Raw genomic sequence first — 27,691 nt, 5'->3', positions numbered from 1 at the left:
TCTGGTCCTGGACCCCCAGGTTGTCCCTGGGGTCCAGGGAAACCTGGGGAGAAAACAATACAATGAACAATTCAACATATACCCACAAGGATCAGGCCACAGGTGTAGGCTTGGATGTTTAACTATGCCTCTGGTAAATATTTGATCCACCCACCGACACCGGGATCTCCGGGAACTCCTGGTAAACCGGGCTGACCTGGGTCACCTGAAACATTGATAAAATTGCATTAAGGTCGACATTTTAAGTGTATCACTAAGTCTGCCATGTAAATAGTATGTGACTGAGCCAGTTCATAGCCTACTATGATATCAATCCAGCCCTTTGTCATGGACATGCCTTTAAAATTGCTTACCTTGGTAACCCTGGGGACCTGATTTGCATTAGGAAACAATAAAATGATTTACAAGATGAGTGCACATAACCTCTGTTTCGACCAAATTGACTATGATAAAAACACAAATGGTATAGACAGTGAGTTGGACCCCTCTGTACCTGGTGATCCCGGAAGGCCAGTTGGGCCAGCAGGTCCTGGTGGCCCAGCGAAGAAGGTTCCTGAAAGGCAACACAGCATTACACGACAATATTACGTGACCTTCCATATCATACCATATCATATGGGGCGGCATACCATAGTGGTTAGAGCGTTGGACGAGTAACTGAAAGGTTGCAAGATCGAATCCCCGAGCTGACAAGGTAAAAATCTGTTGTCCTGAACAAGGCAGTTAACCCACTGTTCCTAGGCTGTCGTTGAAAATAAGAATTTGTTCTTAATTAACTGACTTGCCTAGTTAAATAAAGGTCAAATATATACTGATCAACAGCTTCTATCTTTGACAGTAGAGTCATTGTGATTGTGTTGAGTGATCAGATGGTAACAGTATGGATAGTGTGGTTTTGGTAAGGGCCACCTACCTGAGTTGGGCACGAAGCTACCTGGCTCTCCCTTATCTCCTCGGGGGCCGGGCACACCAACACCTGTGAGAGAAATTGGTCAGGTTGACTTGAAATTCATCAAAATGGTTTGACAAGGAACTTTGCAACAGATGACGCAAACCAGTTCTTACAAAAGCTTAATTATTTTACAATATAATTTCAATATAATATTGTACCTTCTTCTCAGGTAGAAATGTTATGGCTTACCTGGTACACCTGGCTCTCCTTGAGGACCTTCAGGACCTGGGGGACCCTTACCTGAGAAGGAATAAGGTATGAATTAGCTTTTTAAAAAGGACAGAATCCATAAGAAAAAGGAATCTGAACAAAATAAAATAAAACAGCTATCCGTCCAAAAATACATTGAAGTGCATGGAGAATGAACCACATGGCTTACCTTGAAGACCCTGGGCACCTGGTTCTCCTGGGGGCCCTGGAGGGCCAGGTGGGCCAGGAAGACTAGCCACAGGTGCACGTCCTGTTGTAAGGGGTAAAGTAAGTTTAGAGGTAATAAGAAAGTCATACACTAAAACAAGAACATATTTTCAGCCAAACATACTCACTCTCTGTGGTTTCCACAGTCTGTACAGTAATACCAGGCTTTCCCTGATCTCCCTTCTCTCCTTCCTCTCCCTTTTCTCCCCTGGGACCTATAGAGACAAAGACAATGAACAATCAAAGGGAAAGTACGTACAGTATGTGGACCCTGATGTCTCATTGGATATCTGAGAAATAAGTCTTACCAGGCGTCCCAGGAAGACCAGCAGGGCCAACAGGACCTGAGGAGACACAACAGAAGCACTGAGCACACAGCTTACTGTACCTGAAAGTCTATGAGGAACTTCATGAAGATCTCCAACATCTAGATCTTCATCCAGATCTTACTCAAACTGTCTTAGAACAGGTTCCCTAACTTTTTATAGTCCTGTACTCCTTCAAACATTCAACCTCCAGCTGCGTACACCCTCTAGCACCAGGGTCAGTGCACTCTCAAATGTTGTTTTGTTGCCATCATTGTAAGCCTGCCACACACACGCTATATGATACATTTATTAAACATAAGAATGAGTGTGAGATTTTGTCACAACCTGGCTCGCGGGAAGTGACAAAGAGCTCTTATAGGACCAGGGCACAAATAATAACATAATAATAGTCAATCATTTTGCTCTTTATTTAACCATCTTACATAATGAGAAGGGTGTGCTTGAAAGGATGCACATAACTGCAATGTTGGGTTGTATTGGAGAGAGTGTCCTTTTCCACACACAGTCTGTGCCTGTATTTAGTTTTCATGCTAGAATCCACTCTCATATAGGTACATGGTTGCAAAGGGCATCAGTGTCTGAACAACACGATTTGCCAAGGCAAGAAACTCTGAGCGCAGCCCGATCCAGAAATCTGGCAGTGGCTTCTGATTAAATCAAATTTTCACAGAACTGCTTGTTGCAATTTCAATGAGGCTCTCTTGTTCAGATATCGGTAAGTGGACTGGAGGCAGGGCATGAAAGGGATAACGAATCCAGTTGTTTGTGTCGTCCGTTTCGGGAAAGTACCGCTATATCACATTTGATATTGTCCGTAAGCTTGAGTTCATTTGCACACAAAAAACAATACAACGATGGAAAGACCTGTGTGTTGTCCTTGTTAATGCAGACAGAAAAGAGCTCCAACTTCATAATCATAGCCTCAATTTTGTCCCGCACATTGAATATAGTTGCGGAGAGTCCCTGTAATCCTAGATTCAGATCATTCAGCGAGAAAAAACATCACCCAGATAGGCCAGTCGAGTGAGAAACCCGTCATCATGTCAGCGGTCAGACAAATGAAAATGATGGTCAGTAAAGAAAACTTTAAGCTGGTCTCTCAATTTTATAAAACGTGTCAATACTTTATCCCTTGATAACCAGCACACTTCTTTCTGTATGTTGTAAAAGCATTACATGGTCGCTGCCCATATCATTGCATAATGCAGAAAATACACGAGAGTTCAGGGGCCTTGCTTTAACAAAGTTAACCATTTTCACTGTAGTGTCCAAAATGTCTTTCAAACTGTCAGACATTCCCTTGGCAGCAAGAGCCTCTCGGTGGATGCTGTTGTGTACACAAATGGCGTAGGGAGCAACTGTTTGTACATGCATTACCACTCCACTATGTCTCCCTGTCATGGCTTTTGCACCGTCAGTACAGATACCAACACATTCTGACCACCAAAGTCCATTTGATGTCACAAATCTGTCCAGTACTTTAAAAATATCCTCTCATGTTGTCCTGGTTTCCAGTGGTTTGCAGAAGAGGATGTCTTCCTTAATTGACCTCCCATAAACGCAACGGACATATACCAGGAGCTGTGCCAGGGCCGCCACTTCTGTTGACTCATCCAGCTGTAACGCATATAATTCAGTGGCTTGTATGTGAAGCAGTAATTGTTTCAAAACATCTCCTGTCATGTCAGTGATGCATCGTGAAACAGTGTTGTTTGATGAAGTTATTGTCTCTATAGTTTTTCGGGCCTTTTCCCCCAACATTGTCCCAGGTATATCCACAGCAGCAGGAAGAATTAAGTCCTCCACAATAGTATGGGCCTTGCCTGTCCTAGCCACTCGGTAGCTCACCATATAAGACGCTTCTAGCCCCTTCTTAGTAATGATGTCTGTTGCTTTTATACATGTCTTACTACTCGAAATTCGTCTTTATTCTCACTCAAAAAACTCCCGTGGCTTATTTTTCAAATTGTCATGTTTAGTTTCTAAATGTCGTAAGAGTGAAGGTTTCCCGTGAGAGAGTAACGGTTAATGTGATTGGATGTTAACTTTTTGACAAGGCTACCTGTATTTGTCACGACTTCTGCCGAAGTCGAAGCCTCTCCTTGTTCGGGCGGTGCTCGGCGGTCGACGTCACCGGTCTTCTAGCCATTTTGTCTTGTCTTCCTACAACACCTGGTTTCAATCCCATTCATTACCTGTTGTGTATTTAACCCTCTGTTTCCTCTCATGTCTTTGTCAGAGGTTGTTTATTGTTCAGTTTTGTGTTTCTATTGGTGCGCGACGTGTCCTCGGACCCATTTTGTTTTATTATTATTCATAGTTTTGGAGTTGTTTTATTTACAATCATTAAACAACTCCGTTTCATTCAGTTTGATTCTCCTGTGCCTGACTTCCCTGCCACCTATACACACAACTCTGACAGTATTTGACATTGCGTTTTTTTTTTGTTGACATTGTTATTTCGCTGAACACTAGATGGTTTAACCTCTTAGAGCTCTAGGGGCGCTATTTCATTTTTGGATAAAAAACGTTCCCGTTTTAAGCGCGATATTTTGTCACGAAAAGATGCTCGACTATGCATATTCTTGACAGTTTTGGAAAGAAAACACTCTGAAGTTTCAGAATCTGCAAAGATTTTGTCTGTAAGTGCCCCAGAACTCATTCTACAGGCGAAACCAAGATGATGCATCACCCAGGAATTAGCAGAATTTCTGAAGCTCTGTTTTCCATTCTCTCCTTATATGGCTGTGATTGCGCAACGAATGAGCCTACACTTTCTGTCGTTCGCCCAAGGTCTTAGCAGCATTGTGACGTATTTGTAGGCATATCATTGGAAGATTGACCATAAGAGACTACATTTCCCAAGTGTCCGCCTGGTGTCCTGCGTCGAATTCGGTGCGCAATTGCCAGCTGCTTCCACCATACCATTTGATTCAGGGGAGAAAGCATGTGTCCAAGAACGATGTATCAATGAAGAGATATGTGAAAAACACCTTGATGATTGATTCTAAACAACGTTTGCCATGTTTTCAGTCGATATTATGGAGTTAATTTGGAAAAAAGTTTGCGTTTTGAGGACTGAATTTATGGATTTTTTTTGGTGGCCAAATGTGATGTATAAAACGGAGCTATTTCTAATACACAAGGAATCTTTTTGGAAAAACTGAGCATCTGCTATCTAACTGAGAGTATCCTCATTGAAAACATCAGAAGTTCTTCAAAGGTAAATGATTTTATTTGAAGGCTTTTATGTTTTTGTTAATGTTGCGTGCTGGATGCTAACGCTAATGCTAACGCTAAATGCTAACGCGAAATGCTAACTCTAGCTAGCTACTTTTACACAAATTATTGTTTTCCTATGGTTGAGAAGCATATTTTGAAAATCTGAGATGACAGTGTTGTTTACAAAAGGCTAAGCTTGAGAGATGGCATATTTATTTCATTTCATTTGCGATTTTCATAAATAGTTAACGTTGTGTTATGCTAATGAGCTTGCTGATAGATTTACACAATCCTGGATACAGGGTTTTTTTCATAGCTAAACGTGACGCAGAAAACGGAGCGATTTGTCCTAAACAAATAATCTTTCAGGAAAAACTGAACATTTGCTATCTGAGAGTCTCCTCATTGAAAACATCTGAAGTTCTTCAAAGGTAAATGATTTTTTTGAATGCTTTTCTGTTTTTTTGTGTAAATGTTGCCAGCTGAATGTTAATGCTAAATGCTACGTTAGCCATCAATACTGTTACACAAATGCTTGTTTTGCAATGGTTGAGAAGCATATTTTGAAAATCTGAGATGACAGTGTTGTTAACAAAAGGCTAAGCTTGAGAGCTAGCATATTTATTTCATTTCATTTGCGATTTTCATGAATAGTTAACGTTGCGTTATGGTAATGAGCTTGAGTCTGTATTCACGAACCCGGATCCGGGATGGGGAGATCAGAAAGGTTAATTTTATTTTGGGCAGTGAAATAAGGCTACTCAGGCGAGAGAAAAAACTCACCCAAATGTATAGCCCTGTTGGAAAATATGAATGTACTATTTGAAAATGTGAAGATTTTTTTGGGGTAAAAAAAAAAATATATATATATATATATCATTATTGAATTTTTAAAAAGTGAATCACGTTTTTGTTTGTACCCCTGGCAGCATTGCGCATACCCCGCATACCCCAGTATAACCTGTCTTAGAACATTTTAGAATTTAGAGCTTCAGTACCAACCTGAGAGTCCAGGGGATCCGGCAACACCAGCGTGTCCGGGGATGCCTGGAGGTCCGGGGATGGCAACCGAACTGGAACCAGCTGGGATTCAAACAGGAGATTGACCAATGACATTCATTACTTAAGGATATGTGATGCTGTCCTACTGTGGACACTGTACTATAAAGTAATCTCAAGAAATATTTACAGCTGTAGATGTAGAGTGCCTATCCACCAGTGTAGCGATGTCTCTAATTCGCTTTGTCGTTTCCTCTGACTTACCTGCATTGATGATTCTACCAGGTTCTCCAGCTTCACCTAGAAGATAACATGATGATAGATTGAATGAAAGCATAATCCTGTTTGACTAAAGATAGAGGAAGTATGTAATAGGTACATTACCTTTACCTCCAGGCTGACCTGGATTACCTGGTATACCTATATGGGGTAGAGGGGGAGGGTTACAAAAATTTTATAGCCTACTGTACAATATTGAGGAACAATGCATCTGAAATGTAAATCAAGGAATGATTTTGCATCAAAGAGTCATACCTGGTGGACCTTGAAGCCCGGGAATGCCTACAGTGGAAACAAGTGGAAAATGTATGTTATTGAAATGTAAATAGTGAATACTAAGCATCGATGGGTGGATGGATATGTGGGTTAATAAATTGATTGATTGATTTTACCTGGGAGGCCTGCATCTCCTGGAGGTCCTGCTGGTCCTCTTGGACCTAGTAATCCATCCGATCCCTTGTCACCTGGAATGATAAAGGTATCAATTATCCAGTAAAAATCTAAAAGTTGTTATATGAACAACTTGATTTTCCTACCAAAATATATTGTTGTGGTTTCTATCTACAAAAGGATGCTGTTGTTCTCACCTCTAGAGCCTTTTTCACCGTCAGCCCCGGGAGCACCTGTTGAATAACACCCACACATGCAGAATTGATAAGAGTGAAGAATTTCACTATTACGGTGTCTATATTCGGAAAACTTTAAGCTGGTCTCTCAATTTTATAAAACGTGTCAATACTTTATCCCTTGATAACCAGCACACTTCTTTCTGTATGTTGTAAAAGCATTACATGGTCGCTGCCCATATCATTGCATAATGCAGAAAATACACGAGAGTTCAGGGGCCTTGCTTTAACAAAGTTAACCATTTTCACTGTAGTGTCCAAAATGTCTTTCAAACTGTCAGACATTCCCTTGGCAGCAAGAGCCTCTCGGTGGATGCTGTTGTGTACACAAATGGCGTAGGGAGCAACTGTTTGTACATGCATTACCACTCCACTATGTCTCCCTGTCATGGCTTTTGCACCGTCAGTACAGATACCAACACATTCTGACCACCAAAGTCCATTTGATGTCACAAATCTGTCCAGTACTTTAAAAATATCCTCTCATGTTGTCCTGGTTTCCAGTGGTTTGCAGAAGAGGATGTCTTCCTTAATTGACCTCCCATAAACGCAACGGACATATACCAGGAGCTGTGCCAGGGCCGCCACTTCTGTTGACTCATCCAGCTGTAACGCATATAATTCAGTGGCTTGTATGTGAAGCAGTAATTGTTTCAAAACATCTCCTGTCATGTCAGTGATGCATCGTGAAACAGTGTTGTTTGATGAAGTTATTGTCTCTATAGTTTTTCGGGCCTTTTCCCCCAACATTGTCCCAGGTATATCCACAGCAGCAGGAAGAATTAAGTCCTCCACAATAGTATGGGCCTTGCCTGTCCTAGCCACTCGGTAGCTCACCATATAAGACGCTTCTAGCCCCTTCTTAGTAATGATGTCTGTTGCTTTTATACATGTCTTACTACTCGAAATTCGTCTTTATTCTCACTCAAAAAACTCCCGTGGCTTATTTTTCAAATTGTCATGTTTAGTTTCTAAATGTCGTAAGAGTGAAGGTTTCCCGTGAGAGAGTAACGGTTAATGTGATTGGATGTTAACTTTTTGACAAGGCTACCTGTATTTGTCACGACTTCTGCCGAAGTCGAAGCCTCTCCTTGTTCGGGCGGTGCTCGGCGGTCGACGTCACCGGTCTTCTAGCCATTTTGTCTTGTCTTCCTACAACACCTGGTTTCAATCCCATTCATTACCTGTTGTGTATTTAACCCTCTGTTTCCTCTCATGTCTTTGTCAGAGGTTGTTTATTGTTCAGTTTTGTGTTTCTATTGGTGCGCGACGTGTCCTCGGACCCATTTTGTTTTATTATTATTCATAGTTTTGGAGTTGTTTTATTTACAATCATTAAACAACTCCGTTTCATTCAGTTTGATTCTCCTGTGCCTGACTTCCCTGCCACCTATACACACAACTCTGACAGTATTTGACATTGCGTTTTTTTTTTGTTGACATTGTTATTTCGCTGAACACTAGATGGTTTAACCTCTTAGAGCTCTAGGGGCGCTATTTCATTTTTGGATAAAAAACGTTCCCGTTTTAAGCGCGATATTTTGTCACGAAAAGATGCTCGACTATGCATATTCTTGACAGTTTTGGAAAGAAAACACTCTGAAGTTTCAGAATCTGCAAAGATTTTGTCTGTAAGTGCCACAGAACTCATTCTACAGGCGAAACCAAGATGATGCATCACCCAGGAATTAGCAGAATTTCTGAAGCTCTGTTTTCCATTCTCTCCTTATATGGCTGTGATTGCGCAACGAATGAGCCTACACTTTCTGTCGTTCGCCCAAGGTCTTAGCAGCATTGTGACGTATTTGTAGGCATATCATTGGAAGATTGACCATAAGAGACTACATTTCCCAAGTGTCCGCCTGGTGTCCTGCGTCGAATTCGGTGCGCAATTGCCAGCTGCTTCCACCATACCAAATTATTGTTTTCCTATGGTTGAGAAGCATATTTTGAAAATCTGAGATGACAGTGTTGTTTACAAAAGGCTAAGCTTGAGAGATGGCATATTTATTTCATTTCATTTGCGATTTTCATAAATAGTTAACGTTGTGTTATGCTAATGAGCTTGCTGATAGATTTACACAATCCTGGATACAGGGTTTTTTTCATAGCTAAACGTGACGCAGAAAACGGAGCGATTTGTCCTAAACAAATAATCTTTCAGGAAAAACTGAACATTTGCTATCTGAGAGTCTCCTCATTGAAAACATCTGAAGTTCTTCAAAGGTAAATGATTTTTTTGAATGCTTTTCTGTTTTTTTGTGTAAATGTTGCCAGCTGAATGTTAATGCTAAATGCTACGTTAGCCATCAATACTGTTACACAAATGCTTGTTTTGCAATGGTTGAGAAGCATATTTTGAAAATCTGAGATGACAGTGTTGTTAACAAAAGGCTAAGCTTGAGAGCTAGCATATTTATTTCATTTCATTTGCGATTTTCATGAATAGTTAACGTTGCGTTATGGTAATGAGCTTGAGTCTGTATTCACGAACCCGGATCCGGGATGGGGAGATCAGAAAGGTTAATTTTATTTTGGGCAGTGAAATAAGGCTACTCAGGCGAGAGAAAAAACTCACCCAAATGTATAGCCCTGTTGGAAAATATGAATGTACTATTTGAAAATGTGAAGATTTTTTTGGGGTAAAAAAAAAAATATATATATATATATATCATTATTGAATTTTTAAAAAGTGAATTACGTTTTTGTTTGTACCCCTGGCAGCATTGCGCATACCCCGCATACCCCAGTATAACCTGTCTTAGAACATTTTAGAATTTAGAGCTTCAGTACCAACCTGAGAGTCCAGGGGATCCGGCAACACCAGCGTGTCCGGGGATGCCTGGAGGTCCGGGGATGGCAACCGAACTGGAACCAGCTGGGATTCAAACAGGAGATTGACCAATGACATTCATTACTTAAGGATATGTGATGCTGTCCTACTGTGGACACTGTACTATAAAGTAATCTCAAGAAATATTTACAGCTGTAGATGTAGAGTGCCTATCCACCAGTGTAGCGATGTCTCTAATTCGCTTTGTCGTTTCCTCTGACTTACCTGCATTGATGATTCTACCAGGTTCTCCAGCTTCACCTAGAAGATAACATGATGATAGATTGAATGAAAGCATAATCCTGTTTGACTAAAGATAGAGGAAGTATGTAATAGGTACATTACCTAGGGTCTATGATGTTGATGGCAGAGGAGGAGGAGAGGCGACTGGAATGGGCTGAGGAAGAGCTGGAGGCTTGACACGAGCTTTAAGACGTCTGACTTCTTCGGCTATAAGTGGTTGGAAGAGAAAGAGAGGAAGGGGGAGAAAATTGAGAGGGAAACAGAGAGAAACAAGGACAAAGGTCGAGTGAGAGAGAGAAGCGAGAAACAGATAAATACAGGAGAGAAAGAGCAGAGGAAAAAACAGAGAGAGATTTACTTCGACACGGACGTAACTCTAGCGCTCTATGACAGAGGCAACTACCCCAGTGCCCTACAGCTCCACTCTGGCTGTAGCTGTCTCCACAAAGCTGGACACCTTCTTCTTCTCCTTCTTCAGTGAGTCCTCAGAATAGGCTAGAAAATGTGAAAAGAGAAGTTGACTTCACCATAGCTCACAGACAACGGCTAACACTAAGACAGTGGGACTGTAGTATGTTATTGGGCATGGAAACATTTAAGATCTGATAGGACTGGTACCATTTTTCCTCAGAAGGTTCTTCTAATTGAGCAGACAATTGAATATTTAGTAAATATTATGTAGTTAGTGAAAACCCTCCTCTACATTTCTGGTATTCTCACATACTGGATTGCAATATTCCGGTAACTTTCCCCCAATTCCCATGTTTCTAGAAATCATGTTATGAAGATTCCCAGAATAAGCAGGGAATCTGGAATCCTCCAATCAAGATTTAATGAAAACCTGGGAATTTTGGGAAAGTTACCGGAATTTTGCAAACATATTGCTCTTACAACAACCTCTCCCTCTACGTCAGCAAGACAAAGGAGCTGATCATGGACTACAGGAAATGGAGGGCCGAGCACGCCTCCATACACATCGATGGGGCTGTAGCCAAGTTCCTCGGCGTCCACATCACTAAGGATCTATCATGGTCCATACACACCAACCCAGTCGCGAAGAGGTGCAATGCAACGCTTCTTAACCCTCAGAAGGCTGAAAATATTTGGCACGGGCCCTCAGATCCTAAAAGCGCTTCACAGGTGCACCATTAGGAGCATCTTGACAGGCTGCATCACCGCTTGGTATGGCAACTACTTGGCATCCACCAACAAGACGCTACAGAGTGTAGAGCGGCCCAGTACTCCCGAGCTCCCTGCCAACCAGGACCTCTATGCCAATTGTCAAAAACTCCAGCCACCCAAGTCATAAACTGTTCTCTCTGCTACCGCATGGCAAGTGGTACTGATGCACCACGTCTGCAACCAACAGGACCTTGAACAGCTTCAACCCCCAAAACATTAAACTGCTAAATTGTTGGTTAAATAGTTAGCCAAATAGCTACCCGGCTATCTGCATTCAGCCTTTTTTGTTGTTGACTGATCACATTTGCTGCTGCTGCTACTGTTTATCATCTATCCTATTGACTAGTCACTTTATTCTTAGTTATATGTGCATATCTCCGTCAATTACCTCGTGCACATCGACTTAGTCCTGGTACCCTGTATATAGAACCATTGTGTATGTATTATTACTTTTATTATTACGTATTATTACCTTTTTCTATTATTTTTCAATTTTCTTTCTCTCTGCATTGTTGGGAAGGGCCCGTAAGCATTTCACTGTTAGTCTACATCTGCTGTTTACGTAGCATGTGACCAATAACACTTGATTTGGTTTGCGTGTCGCCTACCAATAGCAGTGGCAGCAGAGGAGAACTGCTTGCCGGTCTCTTTGGCCATGACGAGTCTCTCCGTCTCCTTTTTGACGGGAGCGTTCTCTTTCTCCAGCAGCATGAATTTGCGTTCTTTGGCCTCGTCACTGGTGGGACTGCTGGGCGCCACTGAGAAATAGGCAGCAAAAATATTCAGTATGAACTGGTAAGTGTCATGAGTACATGATAAGATAGAGTAGGAGAGGATATGCTTTTACTGCGGTGGGCTAAATCAGGGTCACACAGAGTGTTTCTTGGTAGTCTTAAACACATCTACTTTGAAACAAAAGTATACATCTCGCACACAAGGTTATGGGCTTAAAAAAAAAAGACACCTGTACCATGTCAGATATAGAGTTGAAATGTATTACATTTTGTGTTTGCATCTCAATATTACACTTCAAATACATCAAAACAGAGGAAAAATATGAATAACATTCCACCCATGAGGCAACTAGAGGGCGATTTGGTAATTTGACTGCAGGAAAGCGCTATATTGTCTTGGTGCTGCTGCTGCTTGTACATTTATACATCAAATCAAATGTTTTATGTCTATGGTTGCCTAATTGTTATCGATGCAAAAACAAAGTATTTTGGACTCACCTGTGGTTGTGGACACCCCTGTGCTTGTGACATTTTTCTGCACACCATAGACTGCCAAGAAAAACATGCAGGGTGAAATTAACATGATTTAAACACGCGTGAAGTATAACTCCCACAATGAACATGGGCATTATTATCTTGATCCCAGTGGATTTGTGACCACTCAACACTCCATCCATGCCTGTTTGTGCGTTGACTCCATTCGCTGTTAGGATACCGCCAGTGGTGGTGGCCAGGTTATTCTGCATACCAAATCAAATCAAATCAAATCAAATCAAATTTTATTTGTCACATAGACATGGTTAGCAGATGTTAATGCGAGTGTAGCGAAATGCTTGTGCTTCTAGTTCCGACAATGCAGTAATAACAAGTAATCTAACTAACAATTCCAAAACTACTGTCTTGTACACAGTGTAAGGGGATAAAGAATATGTACATAAGGATATATGAATGAGTGATGGTACAGAGCAGCATAGGCAAGATACAGTAGATGGTATCGGGTACAGTATGTACAAATGAGATGAGTATGTAAACAAAGTGGCATAGTATAGTATAAAGTGGCTAGTGATACATGTATTACATAAGGATACCGTCGATGATATAGAGTACAGTATATACGTATGCATATGAGATGAATAATGTAGGGTAAGTAACATTTATATAAGGTAGCATTGTTTAAAGTGGCTAGTGATATATTTACATCATTTCCCATCAATTCCCATTATTAAAGTGGCTGGAGTTGAGTCAGTGTCAGTGTGTTGGCAGCAGCCACTCAGTGTTAGTGGTGGCTGTTTAACAGTCTGATGGCCTTGAGATAGAAGCTGTTTTTCAGTCTCTCGGTCCCAGCTTTGATGCACCTGTACTGACCTCGCCTTCTGGATGATAGCGGGGTGAACAGGCAGTGGCTCGGGTGGTTGATGTCCTTGATGATCTTTATGGCCTTCCTGTGACATCGGGTGGTGTAGGTGTCCTGGAGGGCAGGTAGTTTGCCCCCGGTGATGCGTTGTGCAGACCTCACTACCCTCTGGAGAGCCTTACGGTTGAGGGCGGTGCAGTTGCCATACCAGGCGGTGATACAGCCCGCCAGGATGCTCTCGATTGTGCATCTGTAGAAGTTTGTGAGTGCTTTTGGTGACAAGCCGAATTTCTTCAGCCTCCTGAGGTTGAAGAGGCGCTGCTGCGCCTTCTTCACGATGCTGTCTGTGTGAGTGGACCAATTCAGTTTGTCTGTGATGTGTATGCCGAGGAACTTAAAACTTGCTACCCTCTCCACTACTGTTCCATCGATGTGGATAGGGGGGTGTTCCCTCTGCTGTTTCCTGAAGTCCACAATCATCTCCTTAGTTTTGTTGACGTTGAGTGTGAGGTTATTTTCCTGACACCACACTCCGAGGGCCCTCACCTCCTCCCTGTAGGCCGTCTCATCGTTGTTGGTAATCAAGCCTACCACTGTTGTGTCGTCCGCAAACTTGATGATTGAGTTGGAGGCGTGCGTGGCCACGCAGTCGTGGGTGAACAGGGAGTACGGGAGAGGGCTCAGAACGCACCCTTGTGGGGCCCCAGTGTTGAGGATCAGCGGGGAGGAGATGTTGTTGCCTACCCTCACCACCTGGGGGCGGCCCGTCAGGAAGTCCAGTACCCAGTTGCACAGGGCGGGGTCGAGACCCAGGGTCTCGAGCTTGATGACGAGCTTGGAGGGTACTATGGTGTTGAATGCCGAGCTGTAGTCGATGAACAGCATTCTCACATAGGTATTCCTCTTGTCCAGATGGGTTAGGGCAGTGTGCAGTGTGGTTGAGATTGCATCGTCTGTGGACCTATTTGGGCGGTAAGCAAATTGGAGTGGGTCTAGGGTGTCAGGTAGGGTGGAGGTGATATGGTCCTTGACTAGTCTCTCAAAGCACTTCATGATGACGGATGTGAGTGCTACGGGGCGGTAGTCATTTAGCTCAGTTACCTTAGCTTTCTTGGGAACAGGAACAATGGTGGCCCTCTTGAAGCATGTGGGAACAGCAGACTGGTATAGGGATTGATTGAATATGTCCGTAAACACACCGGCCAGCTGGTCTGCGCATGCTCTGAGGGCGCGGCTGGGGATGCCATCTGGGCCTGCAGCCTTGCGAGGGTTAACACGTTTAAATGTCTTACTCACCTCGGCTGCAGTGAAGGAGAGACCGCATGTTTTCGTTGCAGGCCGTGTCAGTGGCACTGTATTGTCCTCAAAGCGGGCAAAAAAGTTATTTAGTCTGCCTGGGAGCAAGACATCCTGGTCCGTGACTGGGCTGGATTTCTTCCTGTAGTCCGTGATTGACTGTAGACCCTGCCACATGCCTCTTGTGTCTGAGCCGTTGAATTGAGATTCTACTTTGTCTCTGTACTGGCGCTTAGCTTGTTTGATAGCCTTGCGGAGGGAATAGCTGCACTGTTTGTATTCGGTCATGTTACCAGACACCTTGCCCTGATTAAAAGCAGTGGTTCGCGCTTTCAGTTTCACACGAATGCTGCCATCAATCCACGGTTTCTGGTTAGGGAATGTTTTAATCGTTGCTATGGGAACGACATCTTCAACGCACGTTCTAATGAACTCGCACACCGAATCAGCGTATTCGTCAATGTTGTTATCTGACGCAATACGAAACATCTCCCAGTCCACGTGATGGAAGCAGTCTTGGAGTGTGGAGTCAGCTTGGTCGGACCAGCGTTGGACAGACCTCAGCGTGGGAGCCTCTTGTTTTAGTTTCTGTCTGTAGGCAGGGATCAACAAAATGGAGTCGTGGTCAGCTTTTCCGAAAGGGGGGCGGGGCAGGGCCTTATATGCGTCGCGGAAGTTAGAGTAACAATGGTCCAAGGTCTTTCCTCCCCTGGTTGCGCATACCGTGAACTAGAGTAGGACAAAGGAGAGAAAACATTCGATACACTACTACTACTGAAAGCACTGGATTGGTGTCGACATGGGCTAGAGGGAGTTCCTATAGACCAGTAGGGATTGTCAAAAATGACAGAATACTTTAAAGATCAATGTATCAACATTTTGAAATATATTTAATTAAAATACATGTATTTTGTATTTTAAAATACAGAACTACGTTTGCAAGTAAACGGCCCAAACAGCAACAATATTCTCAGTAACGGATAGAGAAGCGTTTCACTTGCTATGATTGTGATATGTTGTTGTTTATCTACCTTAGTTGAATACACAGACTCTTATTCACTATGGAAAAGAGTGTCTGCCAAATGACCAAAATGTAAATTATGTGAACATACTGGGTATTATTATTGGCCTTGTTCCGGTAGAGCTCATTAGAATAATACTCAGAATGCTTTGCAGTTGTTCATTTTTACATATACATTTATATTTAGTTAATTTATGACACCATAATGCCATCAGACTTCTGATACCAAGGCAGGGTGAAAGGGAGCCACAAAATTGTGGACCAATATAAAAACGTCAGTGGTGGGAAAAGTACTCAATTGTCATACTTGAGTAAAAGTAAAGATACCTTCATGGAAAATGACTCAAATAAAAGTGAAAGAAACCCAGGAAAATACTACTTGAGTAAAAGTCTAAAAGTATTTGGTTTTAAATATACTTCCGTTTCAAAAGTAAATGGAATTGCTAAACTGTACTTAAGTATAAAAGTAAAAGTTTAAATCATTTCAAATTCCTTATATTAAGCAAACCAGATGGCACAATTTTATATTTTTATTGACCGATAGCCAGGGGCACACTCAGAAATCATTTACAAACGAAGCATTTGTGTTTAGTGAGTCCGCCAGATCAGAGGCAGTAGGGATGACCAGGGATGTTCTCTTGATAAGTGTGTGAATTGGACCATTTTCCTGTCAAAATGTAACGAGTACTTTTGGGTGTCAGGGAAAATGTATGGAGTAAAAAGTGCTTTACTTTCTTTAGGAATGAAAAAAATATATATATTGAAAGTCAAATAAAGTACAGATACCCCAAAAAAACGACTTAAGTAGTACTTTAAAGTATTTTTACTTAAGTACTTTACACCACTGCAAAAAGGGTATAGAAAAGTATTTTGTATTTTAAAAATACAAATTACCGCTCTCGAAAGTAACTTATTATGAAATACATTGGGGTGAAGTTCAGCCCAGTGTAATACAAACGACTAAATACTCAGAAATAATTTAAATACATATTTCAAATACATGTAATACAAATACTGCCAGTCTCTGCATACCAGTCACTTACTTTCAAATCTGTGAAGGGAAGGAAACAAGTGAACACTTTGGGAGAAAGGAAAGATTATTGGGATGCATTGATAGAGAGATGATAGATGTTGAGGGAGATGTTTACCAGTGCTAGAGGCAGAGAGTCCAGAGTTCATGGATGTAGAGCTGAGGGCCAGGTTGTTCTGAAGCCCTGTGGCTGTAGAAACATTGATAAACACCCACATCGATTGAGTCACACCCACAGTAACATATACAGTATTCATTGACAATGAGAAAATTAGCAGACATTTTCTTTTTTATGCTTTCTTGTGATTCTTATGTCGCACACAAATCTTGTTCATTGTAATCATGTGCTTTTTATCTCTTGGACTAAATCTGTTCAGTTATATAAATATCTTTGTTGATGTTGTGAAGGATTAAATTCAGATTACATTTCTGTTGGCACTATTATCACTCCCTATCATGCCATTCTTATTAGAGTAATTGTGACTGTATATTTGGTGATGTCTATTGCTGACCTGTGAGTGTGATCGGTGAGTGTTGGAGGGTGGAGGTGGTTTTATTTTATTTATTACAGCATTTATTAATTTACCTAGTTTTAATCATGATTATACTGGTGAGGGTGTGTACCTGACTTGGAGCTGTTTGGCATGGTTCTGGTCTCTACGGGGGCTTCCTGGGGATAGGGAGGGTGCTGGTGGGGGAGCTGATGCTGCTGGAGCGACTCCCCTTCAGCAGCCGCTTCACGTCTTCCAGCTCCGTCCCTACACGCCACGGGGGAACAGACTCTGGTGTCATTTAAAGTCACTTAGGAAACGTACAGTGTGCAGGCTTTTCAACAGTTTTTTAATTATAAAGACCGATTGTTATCCAACTGTATTTATCTTCCATATTCAGCTTATCTTCAAGCAGCCACGTTCCATTTCCTTTCCACGTTTTCTGACTGAGTCTTATTGTCTCCCTATTTGTTGAAGTCAAACTAATATCATCTTGGTCCACGTGTATTTTCCAGGGCAGATCGGGTGAGTCATAGGTTAGTGATAAGAGCCTGCGTGGTATTAGGCAACTCACATCTTTTGGCTGTGGGAGAGGCACTCTGCAGTCTGCATTTGATCTCACTCTCTGGAACAGGACACACAGAATAGAATAGAATAGCATAGAATAGAATAGAATAGAAAAGTATAGAATAGATAAGAATAGAGTAGTGTAATCAGATGTGTTCTATTTTATTCAAATATAGCCACTTAAAATGGCAAAACAATAATAAGTGCATTCTGCAGTAGTGTATGGTCTGATTGATGGTGCTGTGCGCTAACAGCTAGTACCTCTGCTGTGGCTCCGCCCTCTGGTGGGTGTACTGGCAGCTGCACTTGCTGCAACTGAAACAATCAATTATCAAAAATCAATTATGTCATTTTTAATATCCACTTTTATTAAACATAGGAATGAAAAACATTTTGAAGTCACATTTAAGATTGGTAGTTACCATATTCTCTCCTTGTGTATTCCAGAGATGAGTTTCCATTGGATCTTCCTGAATACACGGAAGAAAAACACCACTATTGACGACTTTTCCTTCTTCGTGTCATAACTGAAGTCATACTTCAACTTCCTAATGATATTCTTAATGACATTATTATTGACGTCTGCACCTGTACTAAAGAGCGTCAGAGGACCTTAGATAGGGCCAGTAGTTTCCTGACCACATGACATGCCCAAGAAATGGTTGCACTCCCTCGCTCAGACGTTGCATGCGTCAACCAATGGTTACTTGCCACGTCATCGACTGTGTCATTGACTGACAGATTGCTATAACATACGATGTGGTTAGCTAATAGGTAAACTACCTATCCAGGCATTGTAAGATCTAGCAGGCATCAGCAACACCTCGGCAGAGGAAAGCGCCCGATATCTGATCTTAGACCCCAGAGGTCATGTGGTCAGGAAGAAATCCTAGCCCTGGATATAAGGCTACGTTCATAACCAAGTGGGAAGGTGGTATTTACCACATATGACTGGGAAAAGTCCACTTGAATGCCCCTCCAACTGGTAATTACTAGTGGGAACCTCGTCTATTATCCCTGAGCTTCGACTTCTCCCACATGATGACCTCTGACATCTACTAAGGAAATTACCTTGATAACAGCATTTTCAGCAGTTAAATGCAACAACAAAACATTATTTAAAAAAAGCAATCTATTAATATGGTTTTTGAACCCTATAATTAGTTTACAAGCATGATAGCTGTACTTTTAGTTTATGGTTGACGCAGCTTGTTGGCCATTAGCCAATCTGTGTTTCTCAATGAGTTCAGAGCATGCATTGAATGCATCCAACTGGTATTTACGGCTTCACAACTGGTAATTACCACCTTCTCACTTGGTTATGAACACAGCATATGAATAGGGTTAACCTTTGACCTTGTCACTGACCTTCGTAGCCCATGGAGCGGGCGGTCATGGTGGTGGTCATGCTCTTTCTCTCCGTGGGGGTGGGGGAGAAGCTGACAGCAGAGGATGCAGACCCCTGTGCCCCGCCCCTCTTCACGCCTCCTGAACCCGCCCCTGCCGAGGAGCTGTAGTTGGACCTGGTAACCGTGGAAACGGTCGCAGAGCCCAAGCCGCCGGCCGACATTTTGGCACTAGAAGAACCCCCTCCTCCGATTCCGGTACCAGAAAGAACTAGAGGCAAAACCAGAACTAGAACCAGAACTGGAACCAGTGACAAAACTGCCTCCTCCTGCTCCTGCTCCTGCTCCTGCACCTTTGGAACTAGAGACAAAACCAGAACTGGAACCACCAGTAAGGGAACCAGTGAAAAAACTGGAACTGGAGCTTGACACAAGACCCCCTCCAGAAATGGAGAGGGAGCCGCTGGTTTTGCTAGCCCCAAACGATGCCCCAGAGGCCCCTGAAGACCGAAAAGCTGCGCCAGAGGCCCCCAAAGCACCGTAGGATAAAGAGGGGGACTCTATAGTGGTAATGGTGGTTGATTTGCTGACGGATCTCCCTCTGTACCCAGACTTAGCTCCACCCCCAGACCCGGCTGCAGCAGAGGAGGATACTAGCACTGAGCTACTGCCTCCTGTGATGGCTCTACTGGTAGACTCTCCTCCTCCAATAGAGAGCAGCCCACTCCTCGAAGAGAGACCACCTGAGGCTGGAGGGGGAAAGGAGAAAAATAATGATTAGAACTTATACAGAGTGGAGAGAGAGTGAGTCTTATTCAGTACATTTAGTTATTGTTTGCTTTTCTAAAGTCTACAAACTTTGCCAGCAGGCATACCAGCTAAGATAGTTATACAAGCTAGCTACTCTAACTTGAAATTGCTTCATGGTAGCTAGTTACGAGGTTGGGAAATTGGGAACCTATCTGAGCTAGCTGAAGCCAACTTCTTAAAATTGGCAAGTGGCTGGTGGTATTAAAGAGAATAAACAAGCAATCACCAAAAAAGTATATATATATTTTTTATGTAGGACAAATCTCAGGGGGCACTTGCCCTGTGCCCCTCATGTAGCTTAGCTGTCTATATATCTATTGAATCCTATAAGTAATGGAATTATATATCAGTTACCATAGGAGTTCTATAGGAGCATCTAAGCTCTTTCGTTGGAATAGTTTAGGCTGTGATTGACAGTACAAGAAAAACTGTCTTTTACAGTATTCTGACTGTCTTCCAAACGAGCAGGTGTTAAAAAAACTGGCACACTGTGTCAAAAAAATAAAAATGACATCTAGATTTTTTTTTAAATTTAGACTTTTTCCACTGGCTCTCTGTCTGAGCATGTCTTTAACATGTTATGGCATAACTACTGCTGCTGCTACCACTGCTCTGAGAGATGACCTTCCTCTCCACAACGGAAACTCCACTTGAACTGCTCGAGGACACGCTCTTCTGGTTGGAGACGATAGAGTTAGTGATTCCCTCTTGTGGAGAAATGAGGTACTGTCAAAGACCAATGCTGAGGACTTGGGTCCTGTTCAATGATGGAAAAAGTACCCAAAAGTCATACTGGAGTAAAAGTAAAGATACCTTAATAGAAAATTACTCAAGTAAAAGTGAGCGTCACCCAGTAAAATACTACTTGAGTAAAATTCTGAAAGTATTTGGTTTTAAATATACTTAAGTATTTAAGGTGAAAATATAAATCATTTAAAATTCCTTTTGTTAAGCAAGCCAGACATCACCATTTTCTCAGGGATGTTATCTTGATAAGGGTGTGATTTTTTTTTTTAAATGTCCTGTCCTGCTGAGCATTAAAAATTTAACAAATACTTTTGGGTGTCTGGTAAAATGTATGGAGTAGAAAGTACATGATTTTCTTTAGGAATGTAGTTAAGTAAAAGTAAAAGTAGTCAAAAATATAAACAGTAAAGTAAAGTACCCCCAAAAAACTACTTAAGTAGTACTTTAAAGTATTTTTACTTAAGTACTTTACACCATTGGTCCTGTTTGAATACTTTAGAAATGTATCCTCCTTTTTTTCTCCTTGAGGTAAGCACAGGTCTATGAGTGATTGAGTAGGTGCAAGCACGATTAACACCCATTTATTTCACCATTCTAACCATTCAGATCTGTGATTACATCAAGGAAGGTAGGAAGGAAGGATGCAGTTCTGAAGTGATCGAAAAAGGCCCCAGACTGCTGAAAATTATCATGAATAATCTTCACTACCAATAATTATAGTATGAAAATATATATTTTAATGAATTATAGAAACTCAAGGTTCAGATGGACAGAGGATAAATTCATATTTATGGGATATTATATTCACAGGTACATGTAGTGTGTATAAATTATGAAAACCTTCAGAAAGGACACAACTCACTTGGCGGCAGTGATGTCAACCGGGTTGTTGTGGTTACTGTTTCTTTGACAACTATGAAAAAAAAGATACATTGACAATTCAGAAATAGGTTTCATGTTAAAATGTATTCCTGGCCAACACACTTGTAATAATCTATTTGAAGAGTACCAGGTTCAATATCACGGTACACTGCAATCATGTGTTGTGGCCGATAGGTGATATCTATAGATCATATTTGGTCATTGAGAACGACTACAAAAACACAAATCTGTATTTGTGTGTGTCATTCCAAAACTTCAGTGTGTATCAACATTAAAGCAAGCTTCTATAAAGCCAAAACAGCAAAGCAAAATAAAACGCATTTTCTCTAGAATATTCAGTGACTTCTCACCCTTGCCACTGGCACCAGCATTTACAATCTTGGTTGTCGTTAGATTGTCCATCCCATGTTAACTGTTTCAAAACAGAACATGTATTTCTTTTTACATCACATTCATCACACTGGTGCATGCAGAAAAAGCAAAGGAAGTTACTGTGTGGAAATATCAAACTAACTAACAGGACTTCAAACTACAGTGGGGCAAAAAAGTATTTAGTCAGCCACCGATTGTGCAAGTTCTCCCACTTAAAAAGATGAGAGAGGCCTGTAATTTTCATCATAGGTACACTTCAACTATGACAGACAAAATCTGAGAAAAAAAATGGACTGAATCTGCAATAGGTATGCAGCTTGGTTTGAAGAAATCAACTGTGGGAGCAATTATTAGGAAATGAAAGACATACAAGACCACTGATAATCTCCCTCGATCTGGGGCTCCACGCAAGATCTCACCCCGTGGGGTCAAAATGATCACAAGAACGGTGAGCAAAAATCTCAGAACCACACGGAGGGACCTAGTGAATGATCTGCAGAGAGCTGGGACCAAAGTAACAAAGCCTACCATCAGTAACACACTACGCCGCCAGGGACTCAAATCCTGCAGTACCAGACGTGTCCCCCTGCTTAAGCCAGTACATGTCCATCGCCGTCTGAAGTTTGCTAGAGAGCATTTGGATGATCCAGAAGAAGATTGGGAGAATGTCATATGGTCAGATGAAACCAAAATATAACTTTTTGGTAAAACCTCAACTCGTTGTGTTTGGAGGACAAATAATGCTGAGTTGCATCCAAAGAACACCATACCTACTATGAAGCATGGGGGTGGAAACATCATGCTTTGGGGCTGTTTTTCTGCAAAGGGACCAGGACGACTGATCCGTGTAAAGGAAAGAATGAATGGGGCCACGTATCGTGAGATTTTGAGTGAAAACCTCCTTCCATCTGCAAGAGCATTGAAGATGAAACGTGGCTGGGTCTTTCAGCATGACAATGATCCCAAACACACCGCCCGGGCAACGAATGAGTGGCTTCGTAAGAAGCATTTCTAAGGTCCGGGAGTGGCCTAGCCAGTTTCCAGATCTCAACCCCATAGAAAATCTTTGGAGGGAGTTGAAAGTCCGTGTTGCCCAGCAACAGCCCCAAAACATCACTGCTCTAGTAGGAGATCTGCATGGAGGAATGGGCCAAAATACCAGCAACAGTGTGTGAAAATCTTACTCAAGGGACTTACAGAAACTGTTTGACCTCTGTCATTGCCAACAAAGGGTATAAAACAAAGTATTCAGATAAACTTTTGTTATTGACCAAATACTTATTTTCCACCATAATTTGCAAAGAAATTCATTAAAAATCCTACAATGTGATTTTCTGGATTTTTTTTCTCATTTTGTCTGTCATGGGTGAAGTGTACCTATGATGAAAATTACAGGCCTCTTTCATCTTTTTAAGTGGGAGAACTTGCACAATTGGTGGCTAACTAAATACTTTTTTGACCCGCTATATATAGATAGATTTGTCAGAATTAGTATTTCTTATGGAATTTTTACAAATTATTTCTCCATTTTTGGCATTATCTACTACTAGTACTCTCTCTCTCTCTCTGTTTCTCTCGCTCTCACGCTCACACTCTCCCTCTCTCTGCTATAAACGTTCCAAAGTTCCCTGATTGAGAATGTGTTGTTGATTTAAGCGGAGACCCTAGCCTTGGGCAAGGTAAGGTGTGTACTGTATATTTTATTCACCTGATAAACGAGAGCTCTTTTTATATGGAGCAGTGATTTACTGGCGGTGCCTATCGATTTTCCTGTGAAACTGAAAGGGAAAAAGACTGAAATCAGACCTGGGTGTTGAAATCATTTAGAAGTTAAGTTCACTATACCACTGATACAAGATTTCAGTCATGGCCAAAGGCTCCTGTCTAATAACATAACATGACATAACATGTAGCATAACATAGCATAACATGACTTAACATGTAATCTGACACAACAGCTTCTCTTGGAAGGGTTGTTTCAATAGCATTGACTGATGGATGTAGCGTGGACAGGTTCTACGGCAGAACCATGGCCATGATTTAGCCTACACTAGGAAGGATAAAAGGAAGGATAAAACTGTAAAAATGTACAAATACACTGGCCACAAACGGATGCTAATGGATATTAAAAAAAAAGGAAAATAATGTGTATATTATTCTAACGTAAGCTCATCTTCTTATTCAAGAACAAAAATGTAATCCTCTCTCTAACATGTCAGTGTCATTTGCTGTGGATGCTTACATGAACAAGGCCAGACCTGTGTGGATTCCTTATTGGCTGCCTCAATTTTCTCAATTTCCATGTAGATTTTTTTTATTGATTACTTGAATCATTTGAACACATACTTGAATACTGAATTCTATGTGAAATTATGAAGTTTTATAAATACTGAATAGGCTGCTACTTGAATCACTGTCATTCAGAAATTCATATCAACTATTGAATATGAAATATGACCACTTGTAAAGTAATTCATGCTTTATAGCTACCCCCACATGGTACACAACGGTGTCATGTTACATAGTAGATGACCTATGACCTCTAATTAGCATCACCAGGTCACGAGAGCAGCCAATGTCTGCATCCAAAATGGCGCCCTATTCCTATAGGCAATCCAGAGCCCTATGGACCCTGGTCAAAAGTAGTGCACTATGTAGTGACTATTTACTCTAGGGTGCCAATTCAGACACTTAATACACAATTACTTGAGGCAAATAGGATTATCTATACAAATAGATACAGATTAAATCATTAGTATGTGGTGGTAATTGACTGTCAAACATAGTTCAATTACTTGTTTTTTTGCCCTCAAGAAAAGCGGAAGAAGATGTTGAGGTTGAGAGAAGGAAGTATCAGTTGCCACAGGCTGTGTGCACACGTGTCTCACAGCTGTGTATCACCCCTTCAGTTACAGGCTATCTGCAACACTCTCCCTTCCTCAGCCACATAGTGATGAGAGGAGGACCTCTTACAGCTGAAGATGTATCTGTTTACCTCTTTGATGTATATGAAAAAAACACTGGCATACTAAGCCCTGAATCCATCACAGTCTTGATATGGTGCGATATAATACTATACTACCTAATTGGCACATTGGATTTGGGATTGCAATTAAATTAGGAAATTATAATTCAGGGTAGGCATAATTACCGGAAGGCATAATTTGGCAACAATTAGGCATAATATCTCAAAGAGCTTAACTATGCAGACAGCAACACAATTATTTCAATCAGCCCTTGAATTTGACATTATGACATTCCTCCCCAAAATGTGTAAGGAATGTGTTATTATGTCTACACAGGTGAGACATAAACAGGGGATAGATTAGTACTGCCTCTATTTGGATTGTAAAACTATTTGGATTGTAAAAAATAAAATTTAAAAAGCATTATGCCTACCTCCGTTTTCCAAAGATGATCTTCCTCTCCCCTCTCCTCTATTTTCACAGAAAATGATTTGATGACACCAGCGATCCTATGTGCTTCTGCAGTATCTCCAGGTGCGTTATGGATACGGTCCGCGGTGTTCATGCGCTGTGTGTGCCTGGCCCGTTTATGTTTGAGTCTTTTCTGACTCATTGCTTCTACCGTACCAACACGTTGGAACAAAACAGCTGGAACGGTGCTGTAACTTCAGCCGGTGACAGACTCTGCGTTTGGATAGGGGGGTGGTGCCCAGGGGAAAGAAAAGTAGATGGGTGGATGAAATACTTTACATGAGTTGGTAAAATATGGAGGGATTTGCGTAATTATTTATGTTTTTCTAAATAAGAGACATAGGCTATTCTAGTCCATTTGGGATATCTACATTTTCTATAGCAACGAAGTAAATACATTTTTGCATTTTGCCTTGCATGGCCTATTATGCAGTTTAATTTGACCTGGAAGTTAAAAAAGGTGAAACATACAATTAAAACATACCTAGATAATTCTGAATGTTAACATGGACTGGCTTTGTTTATTTAGGCCTAGCTAAGGCAGTGAGTTGTCTAGGCCTATCAGGTTGCAAAGTTGAGAGAGGAAAATAACTTAACTTTAAAATAGTCTACTCATAGTCCATGTGCGCTTTGCATTAGGCTACTGTGATGGGTGTTTTTTTTTTTTATTACGTGGGAATCATAAAGTAGCATAAAATTCCACACTGTGTATCCAAATGGCCATTTAAAAAAAAAAAAAATTGGTTGGGCAGTGAATGGTACATAACTTCCTTGCTCGTCATCAGGCTATCTATCATGTAATCACACAAATGAACTAAAGGGAAAGCTTCTGAATCTAAGACACAGGTGAGGGTATATATTTGCACGGAAGAGTTTGCTGGCATGCTTGAATTTTGGAGTGTCAGTGAGGCCTGTTGTTTAAGTGTATTACATCCACATGGTGTTAGGCTCCCACCTGAACCAGGAATGCACTACGGCCTCTATTTATATCCAGTGTAGCTGAGAAAAACAAGAACTATTTGCACTGTTTTCCCTCGTCAAGTGTCCGGATCTTACAGTGATTAGACAAAAATCTATATTTAAAGGTTGGAGTGATTTGAGATTCTACAGTGAAAGGATTTTAATACAACCATGTACACACCCACATGTTTTTTCTTCTAACGTTTTGGCTGTTGTTATTGGCTGTGCATGGATTACTGACAAAAAATGCATTTGTCTTTCCCAAACTGTAAGAAAAATGGCTGAGAGCAAGACATTCATGTCAATGCAGCCATTTCCATGATGTTTAAAACCACTAAAGCTGTCTGACTCCGACCCTGTTTCTGCAACCCACTTATCGCTCAAGTTGTTTGATTCTCAGAAGACTCATTTGTTGTTTAGCCAAGTCTTTCCAAGAATTTTGTACGATTTTGTCCTTTCAACAAGACAGTGTCGTTGTCTGAACAAGTCTGAATGAAACATCCTGAGCGAAATGGGGTGTCAAATTCTTAGGTGACAGACAAGCGTCCATTTTGAATATTCAACACTCATGGAGTTCTCTGGACTACAAAAATATATACAGTAGCCTAAATCCTTTTTTTTCTACATTCTTTGCAATCCTATCTAGGCCTATATGTTATTCCTCTTTATTGACTCTAACAAACAAAAAAACTGGTTGGTAGGTTGGTGTAACGATGTCCGCTGAGAGTCGGGAAGCAAGTTCAGGGAGTGAATACATTTAGTAAATAAACGAACATGAACAAAACAAGAAAGACGGACAGCGCACCGACATGACACAGACACAGAAACAATAACGCCTGGGGAAGGGAGACATAACTAGGGCAGGTAATCAGAGAGGTGACGGAGTCCAGGTGAGTGTCAATAAGCGCTGGTGCGCGTGAAGATGGTGACAGTTGGGAGTGTACATGACAGTTGGATGGCTGGCAGAGTTCTCTTGACCTGTTAGCCTGGTTGGGCTAAACGGAGCTGTCACTTCAGCACCCGTAATATGAAGATTTACTATGTTTTAACTCATAGCCCAGGCCTAGCGTGCATTTAGTGACGGTATTAAAAATCCCAAACTCTTAACCTAAAGGCAAAGAAAAATCAGAATGGCATGTTCAAGTCTAGGCAGGCATGGACGGTGGATTTAAACCCACTACTCGCTGCTATTACAATATAGAGAGTGGATAAAGAGTGTCTATGTCTGTAACCCAAATGGCAGACTATTCCCTACAGTGCACTACTTTTGACCAGGGTTGTGGTCAGGCGTAGTGCACTATATCGGGAATAGGGTGCCATTTGGGATGCATATTCTATGTGCATAGAAGGATACAAATAGTAGATATGTAGTTGAATACTAGTTTTAAACATGGGAGTGGGTGTAACAGTTAGGTCACCCAACAGAAAAAGACATATAGTACATCAATTCTGAGACATGCCACAATGTTTTCAACCGTCTCCCATCATCTCTCTGGTGCAAAGCAGGTGACAGTTATAAGCCCACTCCAAATCTGGGGGCTACTAAGGAGTCCCCAGATTTA

At 41.4% G+C, this 27,691-nt stretch overlaps 1 protein-coding gene across 1 annotated transcript; it reads right to left on the bottom strand.

Moving 5' to 3' along the window:
• Positions 1-339: 339 nt before the first annotated feature.
• On the bottom strand, positions 340-17,163 carry LOC110485779 (uncharacterized). Its single transcript, XM_090194329.1, has 19 exons — positions 17,142-17,163; positions 16,636-16,707; positions 12,315-12,365; positions 11,691-11,840; positions 10,325-10,395; positions 9,883-9,918; positions 9,622-9,702; positions 6,786-6,821; positions 6,454-6,480; positions 6,310-6,339; positions 6,184-6,219; positions 5,923-6,003; positions 1,678-1,713; positions 1,498-1,584; positions 1,332-1,412; positions 1,142-1,192; positions 914-976; positions 472-553; positions 340-371 (listed from the first exon to the last, which is right to left on the bottom strand). The coding sequence occupies exons 1-19, from the start codon at positions 17,161-17,163 to the stop codon at positions 340-342; spliced, it is 1,125 nt and encodes a 374-aa protein (XP_090050455.1).
• Positions 17,164-27,691: the final 10,528 nt, after the last annotated feature.

Source organism: Oncorhynchus mykiss, chromosome 13 (assembly GCF_057628025.1).
Source record: "Oncorhynchus mykiss isolate SJ-2025 chromosome 13, ASM5762802v1, whole genome shotgun sequence".
In the NCBI taxonomy this organism is placed as follows: Eukaryota; Metazoa; Chordata; class Actinopteri; order Salmoniformes; family Salmonidae; genus Oncorhynchus; species Oncorhynchus mykiss.
This window is presented reverse-complemented; position numbering and strand designations above follow the sequence as displayed.

Bases quoted from the DNA above. Each gene is read 5' to 3' on its own strand.
- LOC110485779 (XM_090194329.1), bottom strand. From the start codon at position 17,163: ATGCCAAACAGCTCCAAGTCAG. The intron at 10,396-11,690 runs GTAGGCGACACG...CACATTTTCTAG, and splicing joins CTCTGCTGCCACTGCTATTG to CCTATTCTGAGGACTCACTG. The intron at 6,822-9,621 runs GTTGGTACTGAA...GTTATTCAACAG, and splicing joins CGGATCCCCTGGACTCTCAG to GTGCTCCCGGGGCTGACGGT.